The 27,854-nt window shown below is 36.2% G+C and overlaps 1 protein-coding gene across 3 annotated transcripts; it reads right to left on the minus strand.

The window, feature by feature from the left end:
* Positions 1 to 210: 210 nt before the first annotated feature.
* Positions 211 to 27,854, minus strand: AGT (angiotensinogen). Of its 3 annotated transcripts, none has more exons than XM_051993630.1 (5): positions 27,425 to 27,854; positions 9,881 to 10,732; positions 5,103 to 5,367; positions 2,420 to 2,564; positions 211 to 1,444 (listed from the first exon to the last, which is right to left on the minus strand). In XM_051993630.1, the coding sequence occupies exons 2-5, from the start codon at positions 10,689 to 10,691 to the stop codon at positions 1,268 to 1,270; spliced, it is 1,398 nt and encodes a 465-aa protein (XP_051849590.1). In that variant the 5' UTR covers positions 10,692 to 10,732; positions 27,425 to 27,854; the 3' UTR covers positions 211 to 1,267. The 3 variants fall into 3 exon arrangements, with proteins under 3 accessions (XP_051849590.1, XP_051849591.1, XP_051849589.1); XM_051993631.1 differs by lacking the exon at positions 27,425 to 27,854 and adding an exon at positions 14,458 to 14,550; XM_051993629.1 differs by lacking the exon at positions 27,425 to 27,854 and having other exon boundaries at positions 9,881 to 11,279.

The following is a 27,854-nucleotide window of genomic DNA, read 5'->3' on the forward strand; positions in this document are numbered from 1 at the left end:
CCATTTTTCAGTAACAATAGGTTAGTAGGTGGAGGGTGGCTAGAAGAGACCCAGGAACAAGGAAGTATAAGCAGCACTTGATTAGTTAGAAGAATTCTTTTAAACTAAGAACAGAGAGCTTGTGAGGCTCCTGTATCCTGAACTTTCACAGCTTAGAGAATGACCACACCTGTCCTCAACTTGGAGGAGCTTAAACAGAGACAGAACATCTAGAAAGCAACTTGTGAATATTTATTTGTGACTTGTGCTACATATTGATAATATCTCCCATATAAAATACAAGCAACAGTCTTTAAATGTTGATTCTTCTGACACCTTACTGCAAAATAAACAGATCCTGTTTCATCAGGACTCTTGAAATCACATTCCATTTTCAATTTTCAGGTACAGTATGAAGTAAGATTTTTCCCACAGAAAGAAACTCAGCTTTGTGTCAGCCATTATTCTTAAATATGGGAGGTGACTTGACTCATACATTGCTGAAAACAGTTCCTAGAGACTGATTAGATACCAGAGACAGATATTCCATACAAAATATGTTAGAGCACCTTTATTTATATATACATATGTAACATAACACCCTGCTAGCCTATTATTTGTGTAGGCTGCTACTAAGTGAAAGGTGAAGTTTTTTTTTTTTTAAATAAAGCAAAACTTATTCATTAGTAGCATAAAATAAAATCACTAATGGCGTTGTGTTTGCATGCATGAAGGAATTTATGGATTTTCTCCTGGTTTTCTAGCACACATACTTATCCCAACTTTTTTTTGTTGTTAAAATAAAGAGCCTTTTTTTCCAACTACATTTTAATAACTTTCATAAATGTGAAATAGAAGGGGTCTGGATATAGGCAGCAAGCAATATTTTAATTTTAAGACCAAAATTGTCTTCTCTAAAAATGAATCTTTTCAATTTCCAAATACAATTCTCAAAATCTTGCTAAAAGCAGCAGCAATATGGAACATACTGGATCTTAAAAAGGAATCTTGTTGAAGCTTATTTATGCCATCACAAGTTCAAGCTACTAATTATCCTATTTACTAAGGAAAAAGGTCTTCCCACTAGCTCACAGTTGAATAATTAGAAGAAAAAGTGGAAATTGGTGACAATTTAGTGTTTATGCCATCTGCTGCTGTTCTGAGTTACTGGCAATAGTTTGACAGAGCCTTGAAGTCAGCAGGGGAATAACAGTTTTCAATCTTATGGACGTTTAGGATTATCCTCTAATTTGACTTCTGTTATGGGGATGTGTGCAATCATGGGATCTCAAACACCAGTCAGTGGGTTTGTCACACGACTTAAGAAAAGGTAGGCTTTTGATACTTTCTCGTAGATAGCAAAAAAGAATGGACTATCCAGCTTCACTTCCAAGGAAACGCCTTGACTCTGCTTTTCTTGTTCTTCCTGACTCTCTTTCAGTTCAAAAAGAACTGTATTCATCACCTATAAGACAGCAACACACATATTTCATTTTACTCTGGAGATAAAGAATATTTACCACTTTTGGTTGCATTCCCCCAGAGTAGAATCCATCCCAATTAACAAAAGAATTGGAAGTAGAGGTACATAAATCATCTAATTAACCATCACCCGCCTCCTGTGTGGCCTGTCCCTGTTAGAATGTAAGCTCCCTGAGGGCAGCTATTGTTTGACTTTTGTAATTGTATCTCTGGTCTAGTGCAGTGCCAGGTATAGAGTACCTAGTACAGAGTAGGTGCTTAATAAGTGCTTTATCATTCATGTCTAGTGCAGTGCCAGGTAGAATACCTAGTATAGAGTAAGTGCTTAATAAGTGCTTCATCATTCATTCACTGTTTTAAGCATGAAGCATCTTATGCATAGAAGACTTGTTTTTTCAGAGCCATATTTTCTTTACACTTCCAGTATGGTGCTGCCCATTAAATGTGTTCACATGAATTATTTGCTGTGTGTGTATGTGCACACCTTACTGCACATGAATCTGAAAGTGGATATAATAGAGTTCTTATCTATGGTTGAACTAAGTGCTGTGATCCCTTCTATCTCTCAAATTCTGTATTGATGTAAATGTCTGCATCTAGATTGTGCTGATGTGAATATTTTTGCACATACAGAGTAGGAGAAAGCATATCAAGAAAGGTTAATCAGAGGCAAAGGCAGGCTGGGCAGGACAGGGGAAATAGCCACAAGAGGAGCAGGAAGTGGAGAAGTTGGACCCTGGCTACCCCTTTTGTGCCATGCTCCAGGCAGAGCTTTCTTCCTTCTTCCTTCTTCAGACACTACACCTCCGCTTTACTTCCTGTCCCCTCCCCTCACTTCTCTCTGCATCCTTGTTTCCATATTTTACTCTAATTGGGCATCTCCATGAACCCATCTGCTGATGAACTAAGGGCAGAATGGACAAGGAGGGTGGCCTGAACAGACTAAAAATTGCCGTACCTTTCCAACTTTGAGGTTTGCACTACTTATTTTGCTCAGCTTTGCCTCTTCTCCAAGCAGTTTAGGCAGTTTGGTGTAAGTAAGCAGTTTCTGCAGGTCATAGGTGCTCTCTTGTACCAGCTTTGGCAGGGTCAAATGGATCTTCCTAAAAGGAGATTGAAAAGGTAGAGGAATTGTCAGGTCTTATTTCCAAGATCAATCTAACACTCAGGACATGAAGAATCACCCAGAGAGCCCAAAGACAATGAAGATGCTAATTAGTGAGCCCCCAGAGAGCCACTTCAGGACAATCAAAGTTTTTTATGCTCTGAGGAACAGAATATATTCCGGAATATGTTTTAAATTACCCTCCTGTGTTCTTAAGAGGCAAATGAAATCTTTCATGTTTTACTAGTTACATATTCATTATATCCTCAAGTCCCACAGCATACCATCTCAACTGGGCTGAGAGACATGTGAGAGACGAATGAATGAGACACAAAAAACACTACAAGTAACTCTGAAAAATACAGTGACCAAATATGTCTTCAGGAGATTGTGAGTAGAAGTGATTGATCTAGAGGTGTAGAACGAGGCACACATCTTTAAGTTAGATAGATGGGTTGATTTCTGTGTATCTGTTTTCAGGAGTTATCTTGGGGCAAGTTAGGGGGAAGCCAATGTGAAATACCTTATGCACTTTAACCCTCAGGAGATTGGAAATAAGGACATATTTTCTTAATTATAATTTTGGTTGGCAGTCTTAAAATATTTGTGCTCTAAAGATTAAAGAAGTCACAAAATCTTTTTTAAAAGAAAAATGTCACTAGGAAAACCAATATTTTGTGCAAGGAAAAAGATGACTCCAGTGTAATAACTTCATATCAGTACCAACCTAAGTAAGCACTTCATCTCTTGAAACCAGAACCAATATCAGCATATTGTTTTATGTCATGATTTTTCAAGGTCATCAATATCTTTCTTGCTGATAGTTTCACTGCGCACAGTAATGTTGACAGACTGAGCAGCCTACTTCTTTTATAAGAAACTTCTCTCAAAAAGGATAGATATTTGGACCATGATTTCCATGTTAGACTTTTAACTCTAATCTTTTCTTAACATGGAGAGCTGTTAGCACCAGAGTTACCAGTAAATAAAATTGGATGTTTTTTTTTTAATTGTCTCAAGATCTCAGAAGACTTTCAATTAAAAAAAATGAGCAAGATGAGGTCATTCTAATAGCCAAATACAAGTTAAAACTTTAATTATGTATGAAGAAAATTGAGTTAAAATGAGCCTAAGTATGTGATAAAATTAATATATACTGATTATATATAAATAGTTAAACAAATTGACCTTTAGAAAGAAAGAACCATGTTAAAAATGAGAAAGTTGAAAGAACATTAAGACTCATACCGAAAGCAAAAACCCTGGAAGAATATAGCTGATAGCTCTATTAATGGAAAATTAAGATGTTCAGTGTACTACTTCTAACCTTTGACATTAAGTAGGACAAATGTCTAGCTATTAAAATGTCTTTCTAGGGCTTTTGATAGGGGGATACAGTCTGTTTATACTGAGCCCTGCCTTTCAGAGAGAGCAGGGGAAACATGAAAGCAAAAGCAGTTAGAATGGAATTAGAATAAAATGCTGAATAGTATTAAGCAAAAGGGGTCCTGACACCCAAGACACTCTGTCCACCCCTGTGCTGATTCTGACCTCATTTACTCATGACTGACATATTCAGAGGTGATTGGTGTCTGCTATTATATAGATTGGAACACTTGTTAAAGGCTGCAATTTTATTTGTCTATCTCAGGATAAAATCCCATAGACCCTAACTTCCCCAGTTCGTTCAGAATCAGCCTGAAAAATTCTGGGTAAGACTGAGCATTCTTACATGAACCACTTCATCTCTCAGAACCAGAATCAATATGTAGACCCAGAGGTTGATGAAGCAGTCAAGATACATGTATCCTTTGATATGCTTTGTTCACTAGAATTATTTATATATTATCGATAAACTCCATTGTTGGATCAACTGTACGAAGCTGTCTCAAATCTGACTGGCAAACTGAATCAGAAATCAAAACAGAATGAACCAGCACTCTGACATTCTCACTGAGGCTAAACTGATGTTTCTGCCATAATAGGAGAAGGTAGTGAATTAGTATAAGAGTAGTTAAATGGTCAAATACAAGCAGAGCCATCCCAAGGGTCCAGGTAAAACATAATCAGTTAGCCACCCTCTGATTCAGACCTCTGAAAAATTCTACAGTGCTCCAGAAGAGTGCCACATCAAACCTCCTTTTCCTCCTAGAGAGAACTGCAATTTGCTGGGAGCATCCTGCACTACCCTAATTTTCCTCTCGTAGCCTTTTAGACTGGGAACTGGCCTGGCCTGGAAACAGACACTATGCCCCCATCTTCACCTATACTGCCTTTGGAAAACACTCTACCATGTGTAGTTCCCCAAAGCAATTGATTCTAGCTTTGGGGTGACTCTGTGGATATCCTGGGATATAGACAGGTGAACCCACGTCATGGATATTGGGACAATGCAGATATATCTATATTTATATATAGAAATACACACACACACACACACACACACACATACACACATATATACATATATATATATATACAGAGAGAAAGAAAGAGAATATACATATATATACACATAACAGGAGTCAAGTCATACCTGGGGGACAAATGTTTTTTCCAACTTGAAAAGTCCTGACTCAAAATAAAATCTTCGATTTTTTCTAGATCAGCATCTTGAGGCTTAATCAGTAAGATGAAGGCATTCTCATTAAATGGTATTTGAATGACAGAGAAATTGTTGCTGATGTCATTTCCATACTGGAATATACCTGTCCCTGAAAGCATTGGCACGAATATGCTGGTGGTGTTGTTTATCCAGAATACCTGAGGCTCTGCCAACAGAGAGATTCCCTTTATTGCTCCTGAAAATCAAAGAATAAATGAGAAAAAAAAAAAAGCGTCAGCAACAGGCCCTAGTAGCTCTTGGAAAGGATACAGCCACAAAAATCCATACACTGACAATTCTACTTTTGTGAAGGAAGAGTTGACAATGGAAAGAAATTGGAAAAATGGAAGGGAAGGGAGATAATGGGAGAGAGTAGAAGAAAGTAAGAAAGAGGGGGGTGGGAGCAAGGAGAAGAAGGAAGAAGAAAGATAAAAATACAAAATTAAGACAATCCTCTGTTCCAAGAAACTTAAAGCTAATAGAATGAGACAATCTTCATAGGGATGTAGTAGGGAAAAATGGAGACCATCAAAAATACCAACCATCTCTCCTAATATCACTCCCCTTTCCCCCTTCTGAATTACTAGTCTTTTCCTGCCCTTCTTAATCCTTGTTTTTAGACACACGTATCTTTTGAGATCAAATTGTTTTAATAGTTGTGTTTTCAACACATGGAACTCAGATTCCTTTACAAGTCCCTTTACCATTAAAAAAGTAAAAAATATAGCTTGTGGCAAAGTCCATAAAAATAACCTCTAGTCCTGATTCATGAAAGATGGTAGTCCTTCCTTAATTGTTATTTCTTACAGCACAGTAGTATTCCATCTCAATTGTATACCCCAGCAGATTCAGCCATTCCCCAATTAGCAGGCATCTCCACAATTTTAAGTTCTTTGCCACCACACAGAGCTACTATAAATATTTTAGAACATATGTTTCTTTTCTTTTTCCTTTATCATATTAGGAAACAGACCTAGTATTGGTACTGCTGGGTCAAAGGGCAATTTAATAACTCTTTAGACATAATCTCAGATTGGTCTCCAAAATGGTTGGATCAGTTCACAATTCCACCAACAATGAATTAGAGTCCAAATTTTTCCACAGCCCCTCCAACATTGTCTCTTTCCCTTTCAATCATTCTAGACAATCTGTTAGATGTAAAATGATTTCTCAAAGTTTTTAAAATTTGTATTTCTTTTAAAATTGTTTAGAGCATTTTTTCAAATGACTATAAATTGTTTTCATTTCTTCTTTGGAAAAGTGCCTTCATTGTTCTTTGAAGATCAGAAAGCCTCACCCTGGTCCTTCATTGAATAGTTTTAAAGGGAAAAAGGGCTTAGGTTATAAGCCCTTAGGTTATATTTAACCATATGTAGGAAGGGGAAAAGAGGATTCCAGAACTTTTCTCTATTTTCCTCTCCTATTTTTCAGACTTCAGCTAATTACCATTTAGATTGTGAGCCTCTGCCTCCAGACTTTTTCATTAGAGGGTAAAGGGAAGAGCCCTTCTCAAAACTTCCAGGGAAGGAGGGGATCCAGGCCAGCTCTTCATTTCCCATCTAGCTGCCCTTCTTTAGACTTCCATCATACTCCAGCATGTTACTTTCCTCCCCTCCCACCTTTTCAGCTTCATTTTGAGGTCTTCTACCATAAAATTGTAAGTTCCTTGAGGGCAGGAATTATCTTTCTTTTTCCTTTGTATCCCCAACCTAACTGCTATAATGTATGGACTTAATAACTGTATTGATTGACCAACTAACTGAACCTTAAAGAAGTAGGCAAGGTGATAAAAGTTGTGTTTATATAGATTAATTTCTGGGAAAAATTAGTGACTATATTATCTTTCCAGGCCCATTTCAGGACCTACCTTCTCCAGGGAATCTTCCCAGACTAGAAAGTCTAATCCCCTATGTCTATCCCTGATGGTTAATTAGTAAGTTTATCTCCACAGATTCTAAGACAGAAGTTCCATGATAGTTTTTAAGAAAGGAAGATAGGCCTGAGAAATAGTCAACCCAGATTTAGGGATGAGGGTGCTGAGAAATGCGAACAGAGCTGGTTTTAAAAGAAACAGCACTATATGATGGAAAGATTACTCAAGTAAGACTTGTAGGACTCTAGTCTGAGACTCTTGAAGGACCCCAAGCTGAGACCCTAACTCTGTCCTTGACTAATGTCATGTGTAACCTCAAAAAAATTCACTTAATTTCTTTAAGCTTCAGTTTCCTCATCTGTTAAATGAAGGATAAGGACTATGTGATCTTCAAGATCTCTTTCAGCTCTAGAGCAGTTATTTTGATGTAGTATAGTTTGAAGGAAAGTGGACTAGGACCAGGGTTCAAATCTTTCCTTTGATATCTAAGAATCTTTGTATAAATTTCCATCATTGTAAAATGATTAAATAGCCTTGGAAGTTCCTTTTAGTTCTTGTCTAAGATTTATGTAAGACCACCATGTTCAAAATGAAAATCCCTCAGAAAAAGAAAGTAGAAAGAGATCACTTCTGAGAGGGAGCAGTGAACCTAGATGGTTATTGTAGATTGAAGCTGATTCATGGAATCATAAGATTTAAAACTAGTAGAAACTCTTGAAGATTACCCAATCCATTCTCCCTTCCTCTTATAGAAGAAACTGGGGTCTTACAACACTGTGATTTGCTCAAGGTAGCAATATAAATAATTGATGTGCATGCAAATAAATATGAAATACAATGTACATTTTGGGAAGGGAAACTGCCAGGATCTGGGGAAATCAGAAAAGGTAGAGGAAATTACTCCAATTGAGTTTTTAAAGTATACTAGGAATTCTAAGAGATAGAGGTAAAGAGAAAGTGCATTACAGGTATTATGGGTGACAGCCTAATCAAAGATACAAAGGGAGGAGATAGCATGTTATATGGAGGAAACAGCATAATTTACAGCAACTCGCTTCTGGAAGGAAAGAGTGTGTGCCAATGACCATTCAGAGTTTTTGATGACTTTATTTCTTACCCTGACAACACAATTCTATTCAGTTGCTTCCTTTTCTCTATGTCTATCAAAATAATAATAATAATAATAAACTGCTTTCAGAAATTGCTCATATTTGACAGGAGTCCTTTCACCTTTTCTGATTTCTTTCTCTGTCCACCCCCTCACCCTCTATTCCACTAGAAGCAAGACCACTGTTTCAGGGAACAAAGTTGGGTAAATCTTACAAGGTTAAGTCAACTGATGTCATGGAAACTGTTGGGTCATTCACCTGTGTCCCAGAACTAGCTGGAATAACTGATCAAAGGGCAGGATGAATCTTTCCAGACCTTAAAATGAAGTTTCTAATAGTTGGAAACATTCAATCCTTTTGAAAGAATATTTGCATATGCTTGGACTTTATTTTTTTTTCTTTCTCAGATGAACCATCTGCATTACAGAAGAGTCCTGATTTAATGAGACCTTAAACCTGAGAATGATCTCCTGTCCTGTCTGTGCCTTAAAAGTGGTCTTGACTTTCCCATTAAGTTCCTATATTTAGGCATCAGCAGGTATTCTTTGACCCATCAGGCAGAGTTCATAAGATAGATCTGGAAGTGTTCATAAACAATTCACATAAATCCTCTTGTCCCTAACATAGTAGACAGTTCCCCAAAAGCATATGAGGCATTCTCTGCTCTGATTATTTAGGAAGACTACCTTCTAGTACCATGAAATGAATGATACTTGGTATTATTGACCAATGTCCAAAGGGAAGTACCAAAGATTCAAAATCTGAGCTGTTTCCCCATAAGATTAGGGCATTGCCATGACCATTAAAATAACAATCTTTTATTTGATCAGTGTGTGTATATATATTATTTACTTTTGGAGGATCTAAGTGGGTTTTTGTTGTTTGGTTTCCTTAGCATTTCTAAACTGGAGAATTCTATAAAATAGCAGATTTACCTCTTGCTTCATGATGGAATGACCCAGTTTGAAATTCAATGGGGAATTGGAGAACAAATGAATCTATAATAATATCAGGGTTATGGTTTTCTTTGTAATGGCAAAGAACTAGAAACAAAATTGATGCCCATTAATTCTGGAATTGCTAAACAAATTCTGATTTATGAAAGTAATGGAATATTATTGGGCTTTGTAAGAAATGATGAGCATAATGAATATGATGGATTTAGAGAAGTCTGAGAAGATTTATATGACTGACCCAAAGGGAAGTAAGCTAAACCAGAAAAACAATATATACAATGAATGCAGCAATGTCAGTGGAAAGATTAGGGGAAAAAAATGAAAGAAACTAAATATCAGGTAATTTTAATAAAATTGGCTCTAGAGAAAAGAAGAGAAAACATACTATCTTGTCCTTTCTGCTCCATCCAATCAAACAGGGTTGATGCTTAGATTTCCTGAATTTCCTCTTTTTTTAAAAAATTATTTGTACAGAACCCTGGTTTCCTAGGGGTGGCAGTGGGTAAGATAATTCTGGAAATGAAGATGACATGCAAATGAATCAATTTTTAAAAAGCAATCCAAAGACAAGGGGGAAAGAGAGAAATTGGCATGGTTATTCTAGCATGATATAAACTCCTCCCTGCCAAGCATAGAGTTAAGTAGGCAAGTGAGTGGGAGGTGGAAGAGTATTACCTGATTCAGCTTGGCTTGTTTAAGGCAGAAATTGGGAACAACAACAAAAAAACTTAAAATCACATATTGCTTCTGCACCCAAGGAGCTGTCCTTACCTTGGAAGTGTGTGTAGGTAGTGAAGAGCAGTGTGGTGTCTAAGCCAATCCCAGTCAGCCGAGTTTTCTTTGTCCATCCCGTGACAGCCCCAACGAACATGTCGATTTTTTTTGCAGCAAGTTCTGGGTCTGTGGCCAGATTCAGAGAGCGGGAATAGACAGCATTGGCAAAGGGAGACAAGCCCTGCACAAATGACAGCTGTAGCCGCAGGTCAGGGGAGGTAAACAGGCCCACCACTGTGGTCAGGAGCAGACTGGAACTGCCCTTCTTTTCTTGGGCTAATAGGAGGCTTTGGACAGCCTTCAAGGCAGACAGGACCTTGTTCCCGTCCAGTTTAGAGGTACAGCTCTTATCTTGTGAAGAGACACCCAGAAATGTCTGGAGGTTACTGGCTGTGGGGTCCACAGAACCCAAGTAGAAGGAAGAAAGGGTTCCAAAGAGACCAAAAGGGGACAAGAGAAGTGCTCCATTGACTGGGGTCATCATCTCCCTCAGCATCTTGTACATGCGGAAACCCACCAAGTTCAGCAGTAACCCCACTTCAGTTGACCTCATCTTGTCCTCTGAATCTAGAGTTTGGCCAAAAGATACCAACTGGTCTTTCAGGGTCATCTCATCCAAAGGGGATGTCTTCGCTTGTATTGGGACAGGAGTGAAGGTCTGTTCTTCAGAGGTCTCTTCCTTCACTTTGTTCAGCTCATCACAGCTACTTTGGTTATAGGTGAGGAGGTAGAACGGGTGCACATATACCCGCTCGCTGACCACCAGGGTAGTCCAGACCAATAGGATGGTAGTGATTCTCAGTAACATCCTGAAATAGGTGCTACCAACAAGTACAATTGCTGCTGTTCCTGAAATGACATTTTTTGGAAAGGGGTAAAGAAGATTGATTATCATGTGTCTGCAATAGATTGGGTTCTTTGAGAGGCTTCCCAGTGTAGCATAGTAGAAAGAGTGAATTAGGAGTCAAAAAAACTGAGTTGCTGATCCAAGACAACTATGAAGGATTTATGATGGAAAATGCTAGCCATCCCCAGGAAAAGAAATGATGGTGTCTAAATACAGATTAAAACTTTTTTTTTACTTTATTTTTCTAGAGTTTTGTTTTTTGGTCTGTGTTTTCTTTTATAACAAGACTGATATAGAAATGTAATGCATGACTACACATATATACACATGTATATAATGTATATCAAATTACTTGTCTTCTTAGTCAGGGGGGCTGGGGAAAGGAAGGGAAAGAATCTGGAACTCAAAGTTTTAAAAATGAATGTTAAAAATTGCTTTTGCATGTAACTGGTGAAAAATAAAATGCTAAATAATAAAAACCAATATCTTAATGTTAAGAAATTTTCCCTGTCCATAGCATATTGGTATTTATTTAGGGATATCATTGTGTGAACTGGGTAGAATGGTGGCTCAAAACCTACAATAGACAGTAGCTCACAGAAGATGTAGCAATTTTCAAACCAAGCTTATAGTATAAAAATGCCATTTTCCAGCTCATCCTATAAAACAGTAACAATTCCTATTTATATAGGTGTATGTATATATATACATATATACATATATGTATGTATGTATGTATATGTGTGTATATATATATATATATATATATATATATATATATATATATATATATATATATGCTTTGTAAAAGTACGTTCAACAGCCTTGCACAGTAAGTAATACGTACTTTGTTATTCTCATTTTGGACATGAAGAAACAGGATCAGAGAAATTAAGTGATTTGTTTGAGATTAAACAGCTAATAAATGTTTGAGGCCAGATTTGAATTCAGAGAGAATAAGCATTTCTATAAAATTCACTATATGTCAAGCACAGTGCCAAGAGCTAAAAATTATAATTTTTTGGCAAATTATCTCATTTGATCTTTATAACGATCTTGTGATTAGTGCTATTATTATTCCCATTTTACAGTTGAGGAAACTGAGATAAACAGAGATTAAGTGATTGCTCGAGATCATACAGCTAGTAAGTCCAGGTTTGAATTTAGGTCTTTGTGACTTTAGGCCCAGTTTCCTATCTTCTCCATTATAGGATCCCAAGATCCTTAACCTGAACTGGAAAAAATCTTAGATGCTATCTAATTCAACCCTCTTATTTTATGGGTAAGGAAAGGGAAACCAAATTGAACAAGGTCACACAACTGAGACAGCAAAAGGTCAGAGGCAGGATTTGAATTAAAGTCCTCTGACTCCAAAAGTAACACCCTTTTTGCTTTAAGTCCAGTTCTCTCTCCACTACAAAATACTAATGAAAAACTCATCTTCTCTTATGAAGCCAACAGCTGTCCATCATTAATATATATATATGTGTGTGTGTGTGTGTGTGTGTGTGTGTGTGTGTGTATGTATGCATGTATGTATACCCAAATTTTTTTTTGTAAAATTAAGTGGACTACTTTAGTATCATATATAATTTCAAAATGCTTAAATTCTTAACTACAACCTTTCATTTTAACTACACCATCACCAAAAAACATCATTTTATGGTTCACTGTGAACTTTAGATTTTTTTCTACTGCCCTTGTACATGGTGATTTCTGTCTTGTATTTATACACTTGTATGTCCTGTATTACTTTGCTTTCATTTTACCCATCACAGAGCTGGGCACTACGGTTTGTCATTATGAATGATCTTACTTGTTTCTGATCATGCCTCCAATTTCCCAAATCTTGAGAATCTATTCATCTGGACATGATCTAAAGCCTAAAGAAAAATTTCTTCCCCATTCTCATCTCATTGCACTGCTCCCCCAACCACTGTTTCAGCTTATACATTCTGATTATACCTACAATTTTTACTAAACATAAATAAATGGGGAGGTATAATTGGGGAGGCATCCTGGCTTAGTAGATAGGTTGGTCATGTAGTGAAGAATTCCTTCTAATAGGTGCTATTTGACACTGGGCAAATCACTTCTTCTTGCCCAGGACAATATTCTAAATTTGTATTAGATTTTTCCACACCAGAAGTTTCTAGCACCACAAAATTACAGATTTAGATTTAAAACAAACATAATGAAGAAGGGAAAAAGGAAATATCCTCTGAACCACTCCAGGCAAAGCCTAATTTGCCAACTGATTTCTCATCTAAATGAGTCAGCAGTAAAACCTTTGGGAATCAATTGCTCAAAGAGCTCTCGGTAGTTATGGATCTGTAGGCAGGGTATGAGTCTGCTTAATCCAGATAAGATAGAAATGCACTCCCTCCTCCCAGACTCAGCCCAGTCCTCCTTTCTGCAGTTTATGACTATTCTCAGACTAAACAATTTCACGGATCATTTTCAAACTAGAGATTGTCTTTCCCCTTTAATTGTAGTCTTTTAGCTTTGCTCCCCTTCCCCCAACTCTCACCCCATCTCTAGCAAGCCTATGTTTCTAGGTAGGATGCATCTGGTGTTTTGAAAATGAAAAATGATTCCATCTGTTGCAGGTCTCACAGTCCTTCCTTCATCTTCCCTCTTTTCTTCTTTCCATTTGACTCTCCCCCTCATTTTAACTTCTTCTTTCTTCCATGGCACCTCCCTCCTTCACTCCCTTTTTCCTCTTTCTCTCCCCCCCTCCCTCTCTCACTTTTTTTCTCGCTCTTGCTCTCTCTCTGTCTCTGTCTCTCTCTTCCTCTCTTTCTTTCTCTGTCTGTCTCTTCCTTTCTCTCTGTCTCTGTCTCTCTCTGTGTGTCTCTGTGGGTATCACTCTTTTACCTTCTATTATTTCAGTCTCCAAGACCTTGCAGTCAGGATAAAATCAGCACAAAATCATAGGCAAGTTGGCTTCAAAATACTCTTTGGAGGGAACTTAAGAAAATGATCTTGGAGAAAATAGGAGAGTGCCGAGCTATGTCTGCCATGCCCATGCTGATGACCTTTACTCCCTCCATTATACAGCACAAAGTTTTTCTGGTGAGGTTTCATTTTAACCCCCTGGGAGATCTGAGCTCTTTTGTCCCTTCTCAAAAAGGCTCATCAGTCATAGGAATCGAGGATCTACCCAGGCTTCCACATTTTCATTACATGCCCACTCTGCTGCCCACCATCAGTCATAACACTGGCTACCTCCTCTTTGACTTGAGGCCATTCTGACTGCAGGACACAAACCTGCTTCTTTCTATTCATCTAGAATTTTGGGTCCAGAAGTAGAGAGGACTAATTTATCATAAAACCATTATTGTCTCGTTCTTGGAATTTTATGAGGGAGTAGGAACTCTTTGTAAAACAAAATAATAAAAAAATAGGGAGGAAAAACAACCAAAAACCTCTTTTGGGGGTAGAAAAACTACAGTCAAAGGAAATTAATAAGATGTTGGATAATTTCTTTCTGTTGCCTCAGCCTCCTGCTGCCAAAAGTTCCTTACAAAGCAGCTTGTTCCTGGATCATTGTGTTCCCAATTTGATTCTCCCCAGATGAGCTGCCCTCTATTGCCATGCAATGTTATTATTTTCCAGCTCTGTCCCCCTCTCTCTTAATCTTTCTGTCCCCAACCTGCTGTCAAGATCACTTACAGAAAGCTGAGGAGCAAAGAAAGGGAAAAGTTCCCAGGAACTCCAGGCTTACCTCTTATTCCAGTTTTCAGAGACTCAAGCTGCCTCTTCCACCAAATACCCTAGGACACCTTTATCCAGCCTGGGAAAACTGCAGCTATATTTATACTGCAGGACAGTGGATAGAAACCATTCCCAAGCCTCCCTATAGTCTGGCCAGCAGGTGGGATGACATCACTCAAACAGAAGAGGGTGAGAGGGGGGTGGGGCTGATTAAGTAAAATCCAAACATGTGGATGCAAGTGTCTTTTATCACAAAAGCTTCCAAACCAATGCACACTTACTGAGATGAACATCATGGCTTGGTACAGGCTCAAGTTACATATTTACTCAAGTAGACTGGAACCAGGGCCCCAGTCTTCATATTGACACATGAAAGTGTCTGTGCATGTATGTGTGACTGATAAGAGCTCTTCTATGTGACTCCTTTCTTAGATTCCCCTGGAAATTTTTTTTTAATTTTTAATATGCATTGTTTTATGAATTATGTTGGGAGAGAAAAATCAGAGCAAAGGGGAAAAACCATAGGAGAGATAAAAAACAAAGAAAAGAAGTGAACATAGCATGTGTTGATTTATATTCAGTCTCCTTGTTCTTTCTCTGGATGCAGATGGCATTTTCTGTCCAAAGTCTATTGGGATTGCTTTGAATCACTGAATCGCTGAGAAGAACCAAGTCTTTCATAGTTGACATCACATATTCTTACTGTTATTGTAGACAGTATTCCTAGTTCTGCTTGTTTTGCTCAGCATCAGTTCATGTAAATCTTTCCAGGCCTTTCTATAATCAGTTTGTTCATCATTTTTTAATGGAACAATAATATTCCATTACCTTCATGGACCATAACTTGTTCAGCCATTCCCCAATTGATGGGCATCCACTTCTTTTCCCATTCTTTGCTACTTGGAAATATGGGGCAGCAGTCCAAGGGGAAAAACCCTGAAGTGAGAGTCACGATCCTGGGATTTGACTCCTTATGTATGGATTTAAGAGCAAAAAGAAACCTCAAAGACAATGAAATCCAACCTCCATATCTTATGGCCAAGGAGATTGTTGAGGATCATATAGCTAGTGAGTGTCTTTTATCACATTTGAACCCATGTCTTCCTGCCTCCAGTCTTATGCTCTATATTGCACCACATAACTGCTCTATAAACTCCTTTCCCATGTCAATATTCAATGTCTAAATTTAAAATCCAAAAATTGTATGGCTGATAAGTGAGGTAGCCAGAGTAGAACTGTGGTCATAGCTAAGGAAAGAAGTAAATTCTCTTATAGAGGGCCCTTTGGTTGGGCAGCAAAGTGACAAAGTAGATAAAATAGTTAAAACCTGGAGTCAGAAAGAACAAAGTTCAAGTCAGGCTTCAGATACCTACCAGGTGTGTGATTTTGAGCTCTTAAGCCTATTTGCTTCTGTTTCCTTATCTGTAAAATGATCTGAAGAAGGAAAGGGCAAACCACTCCAGTATCTCTGCCAAGAAAACCCCAAATGGGGTCACCAAGAATTGGATGAAATCAAAACAATTCAGCAACAAAGATCTAATGATCTCTAAATCAAAGAAATCTAGATCAAAGATCTCTAAATCATGAAACCTCCACTTTGGTTCTCTTCTTTCCAGAACTCATATTCTCATCTCTGGAACTCTGGGTTCTGACATGTGAGTTTTCACCATATCGTTTCTGGAACCAGGCTACCACAACATTCCTTGGCTGCTTCAACTATGTAAGTACCTTCAGTGGCCCCCAGATCCTCTTTTTCAACTTCAGGTCCCCTTTATGGAGGGTTATGCTGGAGCCAGCTCACCCCTGCTAAATTTTCAGCATAGGAGTTTACAGGGCAAAAATCAGCAAACACTAAAAATCAGGGCTTGATCTATTGTTTTGTTGATTGTCCAAACTTAAGAAGTCATTGGAGAAAATATTAATAATGAAGATTAAACAATGGAATATTGCACATACTTTTTTGAGGGGGGGATTGTTATTAAATATTTACTAGCACACTCTAGTATAAATGTTATCTTCTATTATAATGTAGGCTCCTTGAGAGCAGAAATTATCTTGATTACTCATATTTCTATTCACAATATTTTGCACCTGACACATTTAAAAGGTGCTTTTTCATTTATTCATTCACTAAGTCAGTGGGAAGATTTGTCCAAAAGATGCAAAATTAAAGACAACTAAAGGTGAGAAATGCTACATATGATGTCAATAAGTGGGTTTTTACATAATAATAACATGATGATAAGAGTTTATTATGAAGAATGGGGAATTATATCAGGAAATAACTATAATTTTTTTTAAATAAAAAAGGAGTAATTTTTTGAAGTTGTGTCCTTCATTTACTCTCTAATAATCCCAGTTTCTCTGAATAAATATCTATGACCTTAAATAGCATTCTACTCATGATTTCTTTTTTTAAAAAAAATCAAATTACTATCCAAGGAATCCTTGGATCAAATTGAATTTATGTGAAGAATGCAAGGATTGTTAGTTCTGCTTTAGGAAAACAACTGACATAATTACATATTAAAAACAAAAATGTCCCAAACCATATGATTGTTATAGATCAAAAAAAAAAAAGCCTTTAACAAAAGTTCAACACTCATTTCTTTTAAAAGCCCTACAAAGTATAGATATTGTAGGACCATTTTTAAAATATCTTAAAAATTATCTTTTTAAAACCAAAAGTTCAGCATCATAAGTAATTTGGAAACACTGGAACCTTTTCCAACAAATAGAGGACCAAAGCAAGGAGATCCATTCTCAAACTATTATTTTATATAATTTTGGAAATACTAGCAACAGCAGTAAGACAAAAGAAAGAAATTAAAGATGTAAAGATAGATAAAGAGGAGACTCAATTATACTTTTGCTTATGATATGATAATATGCTTAGAATATCCTAGAGAATTATCAGATACATTGAGACAAATAATAGCTTCGGAAAAGCAACAGATTACAAAATAAGCCCTCAAAAATTAAATACATTTCTATATAATAATAACAAAATTCAAAAAGCAGTAACAGAAAGGGAAATTCCATTCTAAATAATTACAAAATGATCAAAGAACACAAAAGAATAATAACAAATAGCTATAGGAATATTCAGTGTTCATTGCTGGGTTCTGTCAATATAATAAGAATGGCAATTTTATTGTCAAAGTTAATTTATACTTTCAATACTCTATCAATCAGTCAGAGCAATATTTTATAAGATATAATAAAATATCAACTATATTAATTTAGAAAAACAAAAGAAGAGAAGGGGCAAACCTATGTCCCACAGAACTCCCTTGTGGGTTTGAACTAATTTAAAATGTAATTGGAAAACATTTAATTAAAAATACATTACAACATATATAAGGTTAATTTGTACTTTTGTAAGTTAATATGTGAACTGATAAGGATCTATTTTTGTTTGAGTTTCACACCACTGATGTAGAATATTAAGGAAAAATATGAAATTAGGAACAAAAAGAGACTAGCATTTTCAGGTCTTAAACTATGTTATAAAGTAGCAGTTGCTAAAAAATAAATGTAGACCAATGGAACAGACTAGATAAGGGAGAATCAGAAACAATAGAACTCCATATCCCAGTCAGTGTTCAATAAAGAATAAAATAAAAGTTGCTTAGGAAAGAACACTAACTGAAAGCCTGCTATTAGAACTGGAAAACAGTCTGTCAGAAATTAGTTTTCTTAGACCAATACCTTCCACCATCTTTCACAACACATTCTAAATGACCTTAACATTAAAGATCATTTTAAAAACTAGAACAGAAGCAGATAATTTTCTTTTTATTCTTTAAGTAGGAGATTTATTTTTAATCAAACAATTACAAAAGATGAACTACATTTATCTAAATGCAACAAACTCTCACAGCAAATATTGGCATTTAACAGACTATATCATTGTAAGAGGATGTGAGCATATGTGTGGCACAAAGTGCTTTATTAATCATAGACCTCTGAGCTAAACATTCTCATTCAACAGAAACAATGGCCCCATGGCAAAATGACTACCAGAAGACATATTGTCAACTGATTAAAGCACTTCTTGTATGAACAGCTTGTTGCTAACTTAGAGGGAAAGCTGAGGCAACAAAAGCTTGGCTCCTCTTGGAGCAAAAAAAGATTGGTTAGAGATCTGGTGTATAGCACTGCATTTACTCATCTGGGCAAGAAAGTTTGCAAATCAAAATGTTTTCACAACCACATAGGAAACAATGGTCCAAATCACAAATAATGAGAGAAATACAAATGTAAACAACCCTGGGGTTTCACCTCATACTCTGTAAATTGGCAAAGTTGAAAATAGATGACAATGATTAATGTTGGAGGGATTATGAGAAGATAAGCACACTGGTGCATTGTTGGTGGAACTATGAACTGATTAAACCATTTTGGAAAGCAATTTGCAAATATGCAAATAAAGTGACTAAAATATCCGTTCTTTTTGACCTAGAGATTCCATTAATGGTCGTATATTCCAAGGAGGCTATTGATAAAAAAAAAAAAAAAAAAAGTTCCCATGTATACCAAAACATTTATAATACACTTTTTATACTAATAAAGAATTGGAAACAACATATATGTCCATTGATTAGAAAATAACTAAATAAATTGTGCTACTTTAATGTCAAGGAACATTAGTGTGCTGTAAGAAATGATAAATGTGATGAAGACAAAGAAATATGAAAATATCTATGTGAACTAATGAAGTGAAGAGAGCCAAAAAGACAATATATGCAACTATAGCAATGTAAATGGAAAGAATACATAAACACAAAATCAAAATTGAATTTTGCAGAATTATAAAGAGGAAATAACTCAAAGGAAGAGAACTAAGAATACTCCTAATCTACTACCCCTTTGTGGAGGTAAAAAGTTCACAGATGTTGCATATAGCACATGTTTTTGGACTTCTAAAAAATATATTAATTGCTGTGCTAATTTTTCCCTCTTCTTTTGAATTAAAAAAAAATATTATTTATTATATGAGATGACTCTCTGAAAGGAAGAAGCATAGGGATACTGGGAAGAGCAAAGATAATATTAAAAAAAAAACTAAAAATGTCAAATCATTGCATATTTCATTATTTTATAGAGAGACATTCTAATAAAATTTCATTTAATTAGATGATAGTTAATGAAGCATTTTCTTAAAATTCAAAGAAGCAAAAAGAAGGATGTTCAAAAAGGATAAAGAAGAGCAGGTCAGTTTTGTTACTATTATGTTAAAATGTAAAAAAAAAAAACTTTAATTAATTGGATGTAATATGTATTTAGCTTTATATATGATTCTTTTATTTTCTTTGCATATTGAAAATTTCATGTTGACTAACATTGGAGGTCATAATTAAAAAGAAAAAAAAGGTTAAGGGGGAAAGAATCTTTTCATGGGAAAAGTTATTTGTGTGCAAACAACTAAGCAAAGTTTAAAAAGTAAGGCTCTCTTGTATTACTGTTCATTGCAGACTTTGAGCTTTTACCATATAAGGTCCTGACCTTTGTTATATGGATATTGTGGTTGGAGAAAAAAGGCAGAAAAAAAAAACATTTCCTGTAAAACACAAAATCAGCATGAGAAAAAATAAAATCTGAAAAAAAAAAAGGGTTTGGGGGAAAGATGTTGACTATATTGAGAGTACCAGATAGAACATTCTTTCTAAGAGGCAAAGAACCTTATTAAAAGTAAAAGTGTCTAAAGTACATTGTGTTCTAACAACTAATTTCCTTATTACTGCCAATGTTTAATTAATGTTAAAACTTTAGAAGGAGTGGAGAAATATAATTCTGATCCTGAACTATGTTCATAAAGTATAGATAGTAAAATTATCTCTTTATGTAACCTAAAGAATTAGTCAATAGGTTTTTCAGTCAGTCTGACTCTCTGTGACTCTATTTGAGGGTTTTCTGGGCAAAGATACTAGAATTATTTGCCATTTCCTTTTCCAGGTCATTTTACAGATTGGGAAACTAAGGCAAACAGGGTTAAGTGGTTTGGCTATGGTCACACAGCTAGGAATCTCTTTGACTCCCAGTCCAGGACCACCTAACTGCCCACTTAATCAATTGGTTAAATAAGTGCTTTTAAAAAAATGTCAAGTATTTAATGAAATAAGAGCCATTTAGATTACAGATAACTTTGGTTCCATAGATAATCAGATAGTCTTATGTGGTAGATTAGAGATAAAATTATATTTAGTTTCAGTCAAAATCATCTAGTTTAACAAACAAAACACACTGTTGGGAAAGCTGCCTATAATGTTCCAAGTTTAAAATAGATGCCTGCATATTGTAGGCTTATTTCCATAAATCACCCAGTTTAAGAAAGATAAACTCACAGATATTTCTAGTTTTACAGAAAGAGTATAAGGTCACTTTTTGATAATACAGGAATCTAATGTCTAGTCTTGGCTGTAGTTAATAAGGTTGTGATTGTGAGTAGAATTCAGAGATATCCACCTTTGAAAAAAGAGCAGACTTGGAGTGAACTTCCAGAGGGAAATTAGACAGTAATACAGTTAACCCTTCTATATCATGGAGATGAGGTCACAGTGCCCCCATGATCTGGAAAATCCATGCAAAACTTTTTTGGGCCTTCCCTTCATACTAGAGAAGTCTAATTTTTTTTTTCTTTTTCCTTTATGAACTATTTACAATGTTTAAAGATAAAATATGTTGATATTACATAATACTATATATGCATATGTATATAATTTATTCATTTCTGAGTTTCTAAATTTTTTCTATGACATCTGCTTTCCTTTGTGTCTAATCTGTGGCTTATGCAAAACTCTCTTAAATTTCCCATTTAATTTTTTATATTGATCCATCACGATGGGGAAAGTTGCAATGTAGAAGGGATAATTGTATATCACTTAGAATAAATGAGAAGGTACAACTAATGATAGAAGCAAAGAGGGAAACCTAGAATGAGAAGGTGGTAGGTAACAACAGCTGTACTAGGGAATTTTTGTAGAGAAGCTGGTTTGGAGTAACCAGCAAAGCTGATATTCACCCATTTATAAAACTTACCTGTGCCTCTGTGTTCCCACAATTAGAATGAGAGGGTAAGAACTCTTCTTACAGGGACTGGGAACTTTGTGGTTTGGTCTAAAATTTCCATCTCCTAATACTTCAACTATTCAAACATCAGACTTTTTTGTCTTTCCTTCTTGAAGAGGACCATGATATCAGGAAGATGGTGCTAGTGAATTGGATCTAAGTGAGAGAAGATTGTGCAAAGTCTCTTGCTTCACTTTCCCCTCCAGAACAATCTGGATCCAGTGCCAGATGTAAATCAGGACGACTGGAGATGGCCCTGGATGTATCATCAGACTGCCCTGAAACTAAAACAAAAGATTCAGCCAGAGATAACCTGGCAACAATGAATGAAGGCTATCCTGAAGAAGAGTTTAGAAAATATAACTTTCATTATAGAGGGAGCCAGAAAGATATGGGTTAAGGAATGTTATGTATCATCAGACAAGACTGATATGTTGATACGGCTGAACTGTTTTCCTCCCTTTGTCTTTTTAAGTTTTCATTACAAGAAATGGCACATTGGGGCAAGAAACTGAAAAATGAGTGGATGCCCATCAATTGAAGAATGGTTGAATAAGTTATGGAATATGAATGTTATGAAATATTATTATTCTGTAAGAAACGATCAGCAGGATGATTTCAGAGAATCCTGGAGAGACTTACATGAACTGGATCAAGATGTTCCTGTACATTATCTTATTCAATACTGGCCTTCTACAATTGTTCATGGCAACAGCAAGATTATACAAGGATCAATTCTAATGAGCATGACTCCTTTCAATAATGACATGATTTAGGCCAATTCCACTGGTCTTGTGATGAAGAGAACCATCCACATCCAGAGAAAGGACTGTGGGAACTGAGTATGGATCACAATACAGTATTTTCACTCTTTTTGTTGTTGTTTGCCAGCATTTTGTTTTCTTTCTCATTTTTTTTTCCTTTTAGATCTGATTTTGTGTGTGTGTGTGCAGCATTATAATTATAGAAATATGTATAGAAGAATTACACAAGTTTAACATATATCAGATTACTGGCCAGTAATCTGGGGAGGGAGTGGGGGGCAGGGAGGGAAAAAATTTGGAACACAAGGTTTTGCAGGAGTGAATGTTGAAAATTATCTGTGCATTTGTTTTGAAAATAAAAAGCTTTCATAAAAAAAGAAATGGCACATTGGGTAAGAATGTTGGGAGGGATATATTTAGAAATAAATATAATATAAAAAACAATATTGTAAAAACATATATAAGATCTTCTCAAAAACGAGAGGTCATTCATAGAGCTTCCTTTTAAGTCAAGAAAAAGGAAGAAAAGTATTTCTTTTACTATGACTGACTACCTGGTTAATGTAGGTCAGATCACTGGGCAAGAAGGGCTTTCTTATTTCTCAATAAAATGAGAGGAAGAGATAGGGATAAAATGGGTAGTGACTTTAGAAACTCTAAACCTCTACCTACATACAATTGTACTTAACTCTAGTGATTCTATGAAGAGGATTGTGAGTACCAGGAAGTCCATTTTCTTTAGCCATCTTTGCTTCAGTAAGGATTTTGGCCTCTGAAAGAGAGAGTTCTCTCTCTGATCCTCACAGTATAGTCAGTATTTCTCCTAAAGCACTTTTATCGGAATGGGCTATGTTTCTTCTCAAGGCGATTTTGTGTTTTACACAGAAATGTTCTTTTCTGCCCCTTACCCAGCCAAAATGGACACATAACAAAGAGTCAGAAACCTTCATGGTAAAGGCTCAAAGCCTTCAGTGAATAGTTTCTATACCTGTTGCTTCAGAATCTTCTCTGATCCCAATATATACTCTCTGAAATTTTTATTTCAATAAAAATTACTATAGTCAGGGGCAGCTAGATGATGAAGTAGATAGAGCACTGGCCCTGGAGTCAAGGAGATATGAATTCAAATCCAGTTTCAGACACTTAACACTTACTAGCTTTACACTAACCCCAATCGCTTCACCAAAAAAAAAAAAAAAAAAAAAAAGAATTTCTGTAATCATAGCAATACTCTAGTTATCAATTCCTTTATTATTTTATAAACCTAGATTAGTTGAAGTAGATAGAGCATTAGATCTGGAGTTAAGAACACAAGTTCAAATGTACATCAGACATTTACCAGTTATGTTACTTTGGACAAGTCATTTAGATGATATCTGCCTTAGTTTCCTTGTCTGTAAAATAGGAATAATAATAGCACCTATCTCTCAGACTTGTAATGAAGATAAAATAAATAACTTGCCAAATGATTTGAGGGTCTTAAGATGCTGTATAAAAACATTGTTGTTAGGAAAGTAATAACTCTGTGCCTAGAGCACAAATCCTGGCACTGGAAAATTTGAGTTCAAGTGTGGCTCCAGATGCTTACTAGCTTACTAGTATGAATCTCGACAAATTGATTAATCTCTCTTGACCTTAGTTTTTTCATTTGTAAAATGGGGATGATAATAGCAATAGTGAGAATGAAATATTTATGAGTTGTTTTGTAAATCTCATAGTTATTTTTCAGATTAAAAAAACTATTTTACCTAGGGGCACATAACTAGAAAGTGTTTTGTGGTGAATTACTTCCCAATCTTTCAATCTCTGAGCATGCAGTTTTATTTGCTACATTCCCACTTGTCAACCAATCAGGAAATACTAAAGGAAAATGGCTATCTTTTACTGTATCTTAAGTGAATTTGTTACCACTGGTCCAATGTGATAAATCTGTGTATTTACAATAGATTAAATTATTGAAAAATTCTTGTTCAATACTAGCCACAATTAGGCTTGGTACTGAATGAAAATCTGAAGAACCTAATGAAACATTCAGTTGCTTACTGCAGAGGGTTAAGTAGGGCAAACACTCCTAGAAGCTATCTTCTTGTTGTTCAGTCACTTTTCAGTTGCGTCTGACTCTTTGTGATGCCATCTGGAGTTTTCTTGGCAAAGATACAGGAGTGGGTTGCCATTTCCTTCTCCAGATCATTTTACAGGTTAGACTCCATGGAATACATCTCCTTTTCCACTAATTATAACATCAATAGAAAGCTCAGAAAAAGACAGTCATGGAATGAGCTTAACATCAGGCATTTTCCCAACCTCCCTAAACCCCATGCTCTTAGAATCAGGGCCATACATAGCTCTGACCTATCCAGAGCTGGGATCACTGGCAATTGAAGAACAAAATAGAATGACTCAGGCCCTACTATATAGGATGGAAGGTAAGGAGCTCCCTGCTAAGGAAATGTCCTCTCACAATGAGTCCTCAATTGTCCTGTAATTCCTAGTCTTAGAGAATTGGCTGGAGATATTGAGAGGTTATGTGACTTGTCCAGGATTACATGGCCAATGGGTGTCAAACATGAGACTTTGAGAATTGTGAGAAATAATTCATTTGAAGCTCTATTCTATTCCATTTTTCATCAATGTCAGATGATTCCATAGGGGTAGTGATTATAAGGTCTCAGAGCTATGAGCAACAGATTCTAAGTTCTCTGCTTAATCATAGAAGTTAAATAGAGACTCTCCACCCTTATTTTTCCTTGTCATGGTAACCAAACCCAATGTGGCAGAGATGATTCAACTATAGGAGTCCTCCAATTTATTTTTGTACCTCTTGACCATTCTCTCTTATCCAACAGGAGCAGATGACCATCTTGTGATTACTTAGGTCAATGGCTATGGCAGCTTGTACCAGCTTCTCCTACCTAACCTAAGGAGAAGCTCATCCATCTTATGTGGTGATGCCCCATGTCTTTCCCAACTCCTGGCCCCTGCTGACATATTATTTAGCTTGATTTAGCTTATGTATGACATGTCAATTGATGGAATTATTCTATATTTGGTATAGCTATTCTTGAATTTCTAGATATTTATCTAGAAATATAAAATAGGCCCCTTGAAATAGGGGGCATATTTCTAGTCACTGTGCAATACTTCCTTTTAAACACAAAAAAACATGGGGAGGAGGGGAGTGAGAGAGGCTTCCTTGGTCACAGATGATTTTTCACTTAATCCAATTCACTTTGATTCAATAACTACTCCATCCTAGACACTGTGCTAAGAGCAGAGGATATAAATAAGATTTTAAAATAGGTATAGTCTCTGCCTTGAAACTAATGAGAAGAAGACAACACATAAAAGTGAAGCTAAAAAGCAGGCTTGGGGAGTGGAGGGATTATAGTTCATGGAATAGAAACCAAGCAGTGCTGCTGTTGGAAAATATTCTGAACCCTCTATGAAGGAAGGCTTTGGGAGGAGTTTATTGCTCTGTAGACAAGCTTTCCATTTAGGGGAAATAAGTAACTAAGGAAATTAAGATGTTAAGTATCAAAAACAAAAGGGACTTGGTATGATACAGTGGAAAGAATGCTGATCTTACAGGAATAGAGACATGAGTATCTTTTCCCCTTACTACTAGGTCAGATCATCTAGAGTTACAGAATCATACTAGTCACTAAACTTCATCATCTATAGAACAAAGAGATTGATTAGCATAGTGCTTAATGATTGCTTATTGGCAAATACTTGGATGAGAAGTTTCCTCTAGTTCTAAATATATGATGCTATGGAATGATAAGAAGGAAAGGGTGAAATTTGAGGATGACAGTTGGGTTACCCTATCCTGTTTTGTGACATCCCCAGCATCTTCAGCTTTCTGCAACAAAATTCTTTTATAATTCTTAAGAAAAAATTTAAACTCACTGAAATTTTTTTTAAAATGAATAAATGAATGCCAACAGATAAGTGCTATATACCCTTTAGAAAGAAATAGAATCCATCATCTCAGAACCTGAGCTTTTTATCTGGGGGAAGAGGGGATCAGACCATACTTGTCCTCTAGGAGCTACAAAATCCTGCTGAAGAAATGGAAATCCAGTCTCTAATGTCACATAAGAAATATTCCTATTAACAGTCTGGGCAACATTTGGATACCTTAATTGTGCTTCAGAAGTCAATGGAAATCATAGAAAAGTGGAAATGACAAATCCCCCCAAATTTTCAAGTCAAAAAAGGATGAGGAGTTGCTGAGCAAAAAAACTACTCTGTAAATGAATACAGGTCAATCCAGGCCATTTGCTGTCCCATGTAGAAGGCAGAGGTGGAGTGTGAACTCTATTCCAGGCCAGAACTTCAGGGAAGCCTATACCTAGGAGAACATACTTATTCATCACCTAAACACAGCTCTCCATGAGCCTAAGAATTTGATGTATGTGCAGACCTCATGATTTTATTTTTATCAAAGCTTTTTATTTTTCAAAACATATGCATTAACCCTTGCAAAAACCTTTTGTTCCAATTCCCACCCCCCCTTTCCCCAGCTCCTCCCTTATATGGCAAGTAATCCAATACATGTTAAACATGGTAGAAATATATGTTAAATCTAATATATGCATACATATTTATACAATTATCTTTCTGCACAAGAAAAATCAAATCAAACCAGAAAAAAAGAGAAAGAAAAGAAAATGCAAGCAAACCACAACAAAAAGAGTGAAAATGCTATATTGTGATCTGCACTCAGTTCCCACAGTCCCCTCTCTAGGTGTAGATGACTCTCTTCATGACAAGATCATGGCAACTGCAGACCTCATGATTGAGAAGAAGAAGAAATTGGCTAAAAGCATGTGTTCAGCCAGAAGGAACAAGGAACATAATTTCCATGGTTGTTTATATACTATGGTGATTTTGCTCAATAGTCCCTACAACAAATAAATGGATGGCTTTACTTACATCCCACCTGACCCATGTCTTTCTAATCATCATGACACTGAAACTGGGTTGGGCCTGCTGGACTGACCTGGTAATCCCACCCACATTTAAAATCTTAGGATTCAAAGCTAAAAGAAGTCTTACCATCTTTCCCCAACTTGTCTATACCTTTTGAATCAACTTTGGCAAACGTCTAAAACCAGATCATAAGATAAAAAGACTTACCCAGGATCCACCTGTAGTAAATATCTGAGAGGTTTAGAATACAGGTTCTGATTCCAGAGTCATCTCAGGTCATACTGTACTCCTTACTGTACTACCCCACCCTTTATTCCTCATCTCTGACTTGAAGAAAAAGCTGCTCTTCTTGTTCTCCTCTAGGGACTGGTTACAGAATGCTGTCTCGGCATTGTCAGGAATGCAGTTTTAAATGTTCTCAGATCCTGGGCTTTTCCCTCAGCATTGATAATCAATACTGCCTCTTTTCTCAGAAAAGCAGAGCCATCAGTGGTCACAATGCAGATTTTGTCCATTCACACTCATTTCTTGGCCACTTGGTGTCCCTGCTGTTCAGATTCTTAGAATCTCTAAATGTTTCAAAGTAGTTACAAGGATGGCTCTTTTCAAGTAAACAAATGCCCTATTTCTTTTCTTT

The sequence above is a fragment of the Antechinus flavipes genome, chromosome 4 (genome assembly GCF_016432865.1).
Source record: "Antechinus flavipes isolate AdamAnt ecotype Samford, QLD, Australia chromosome 4, AdamAnt_v2, whole genome shotgun sequence".
NCBI classification, from domain to species: domain Eukaryota; kingdom Metazoa; phylum Chordata; class Mammalia; order Dasyuromorphia; family Dasyuridae; genus Antechinus; species Antechinus flavipes.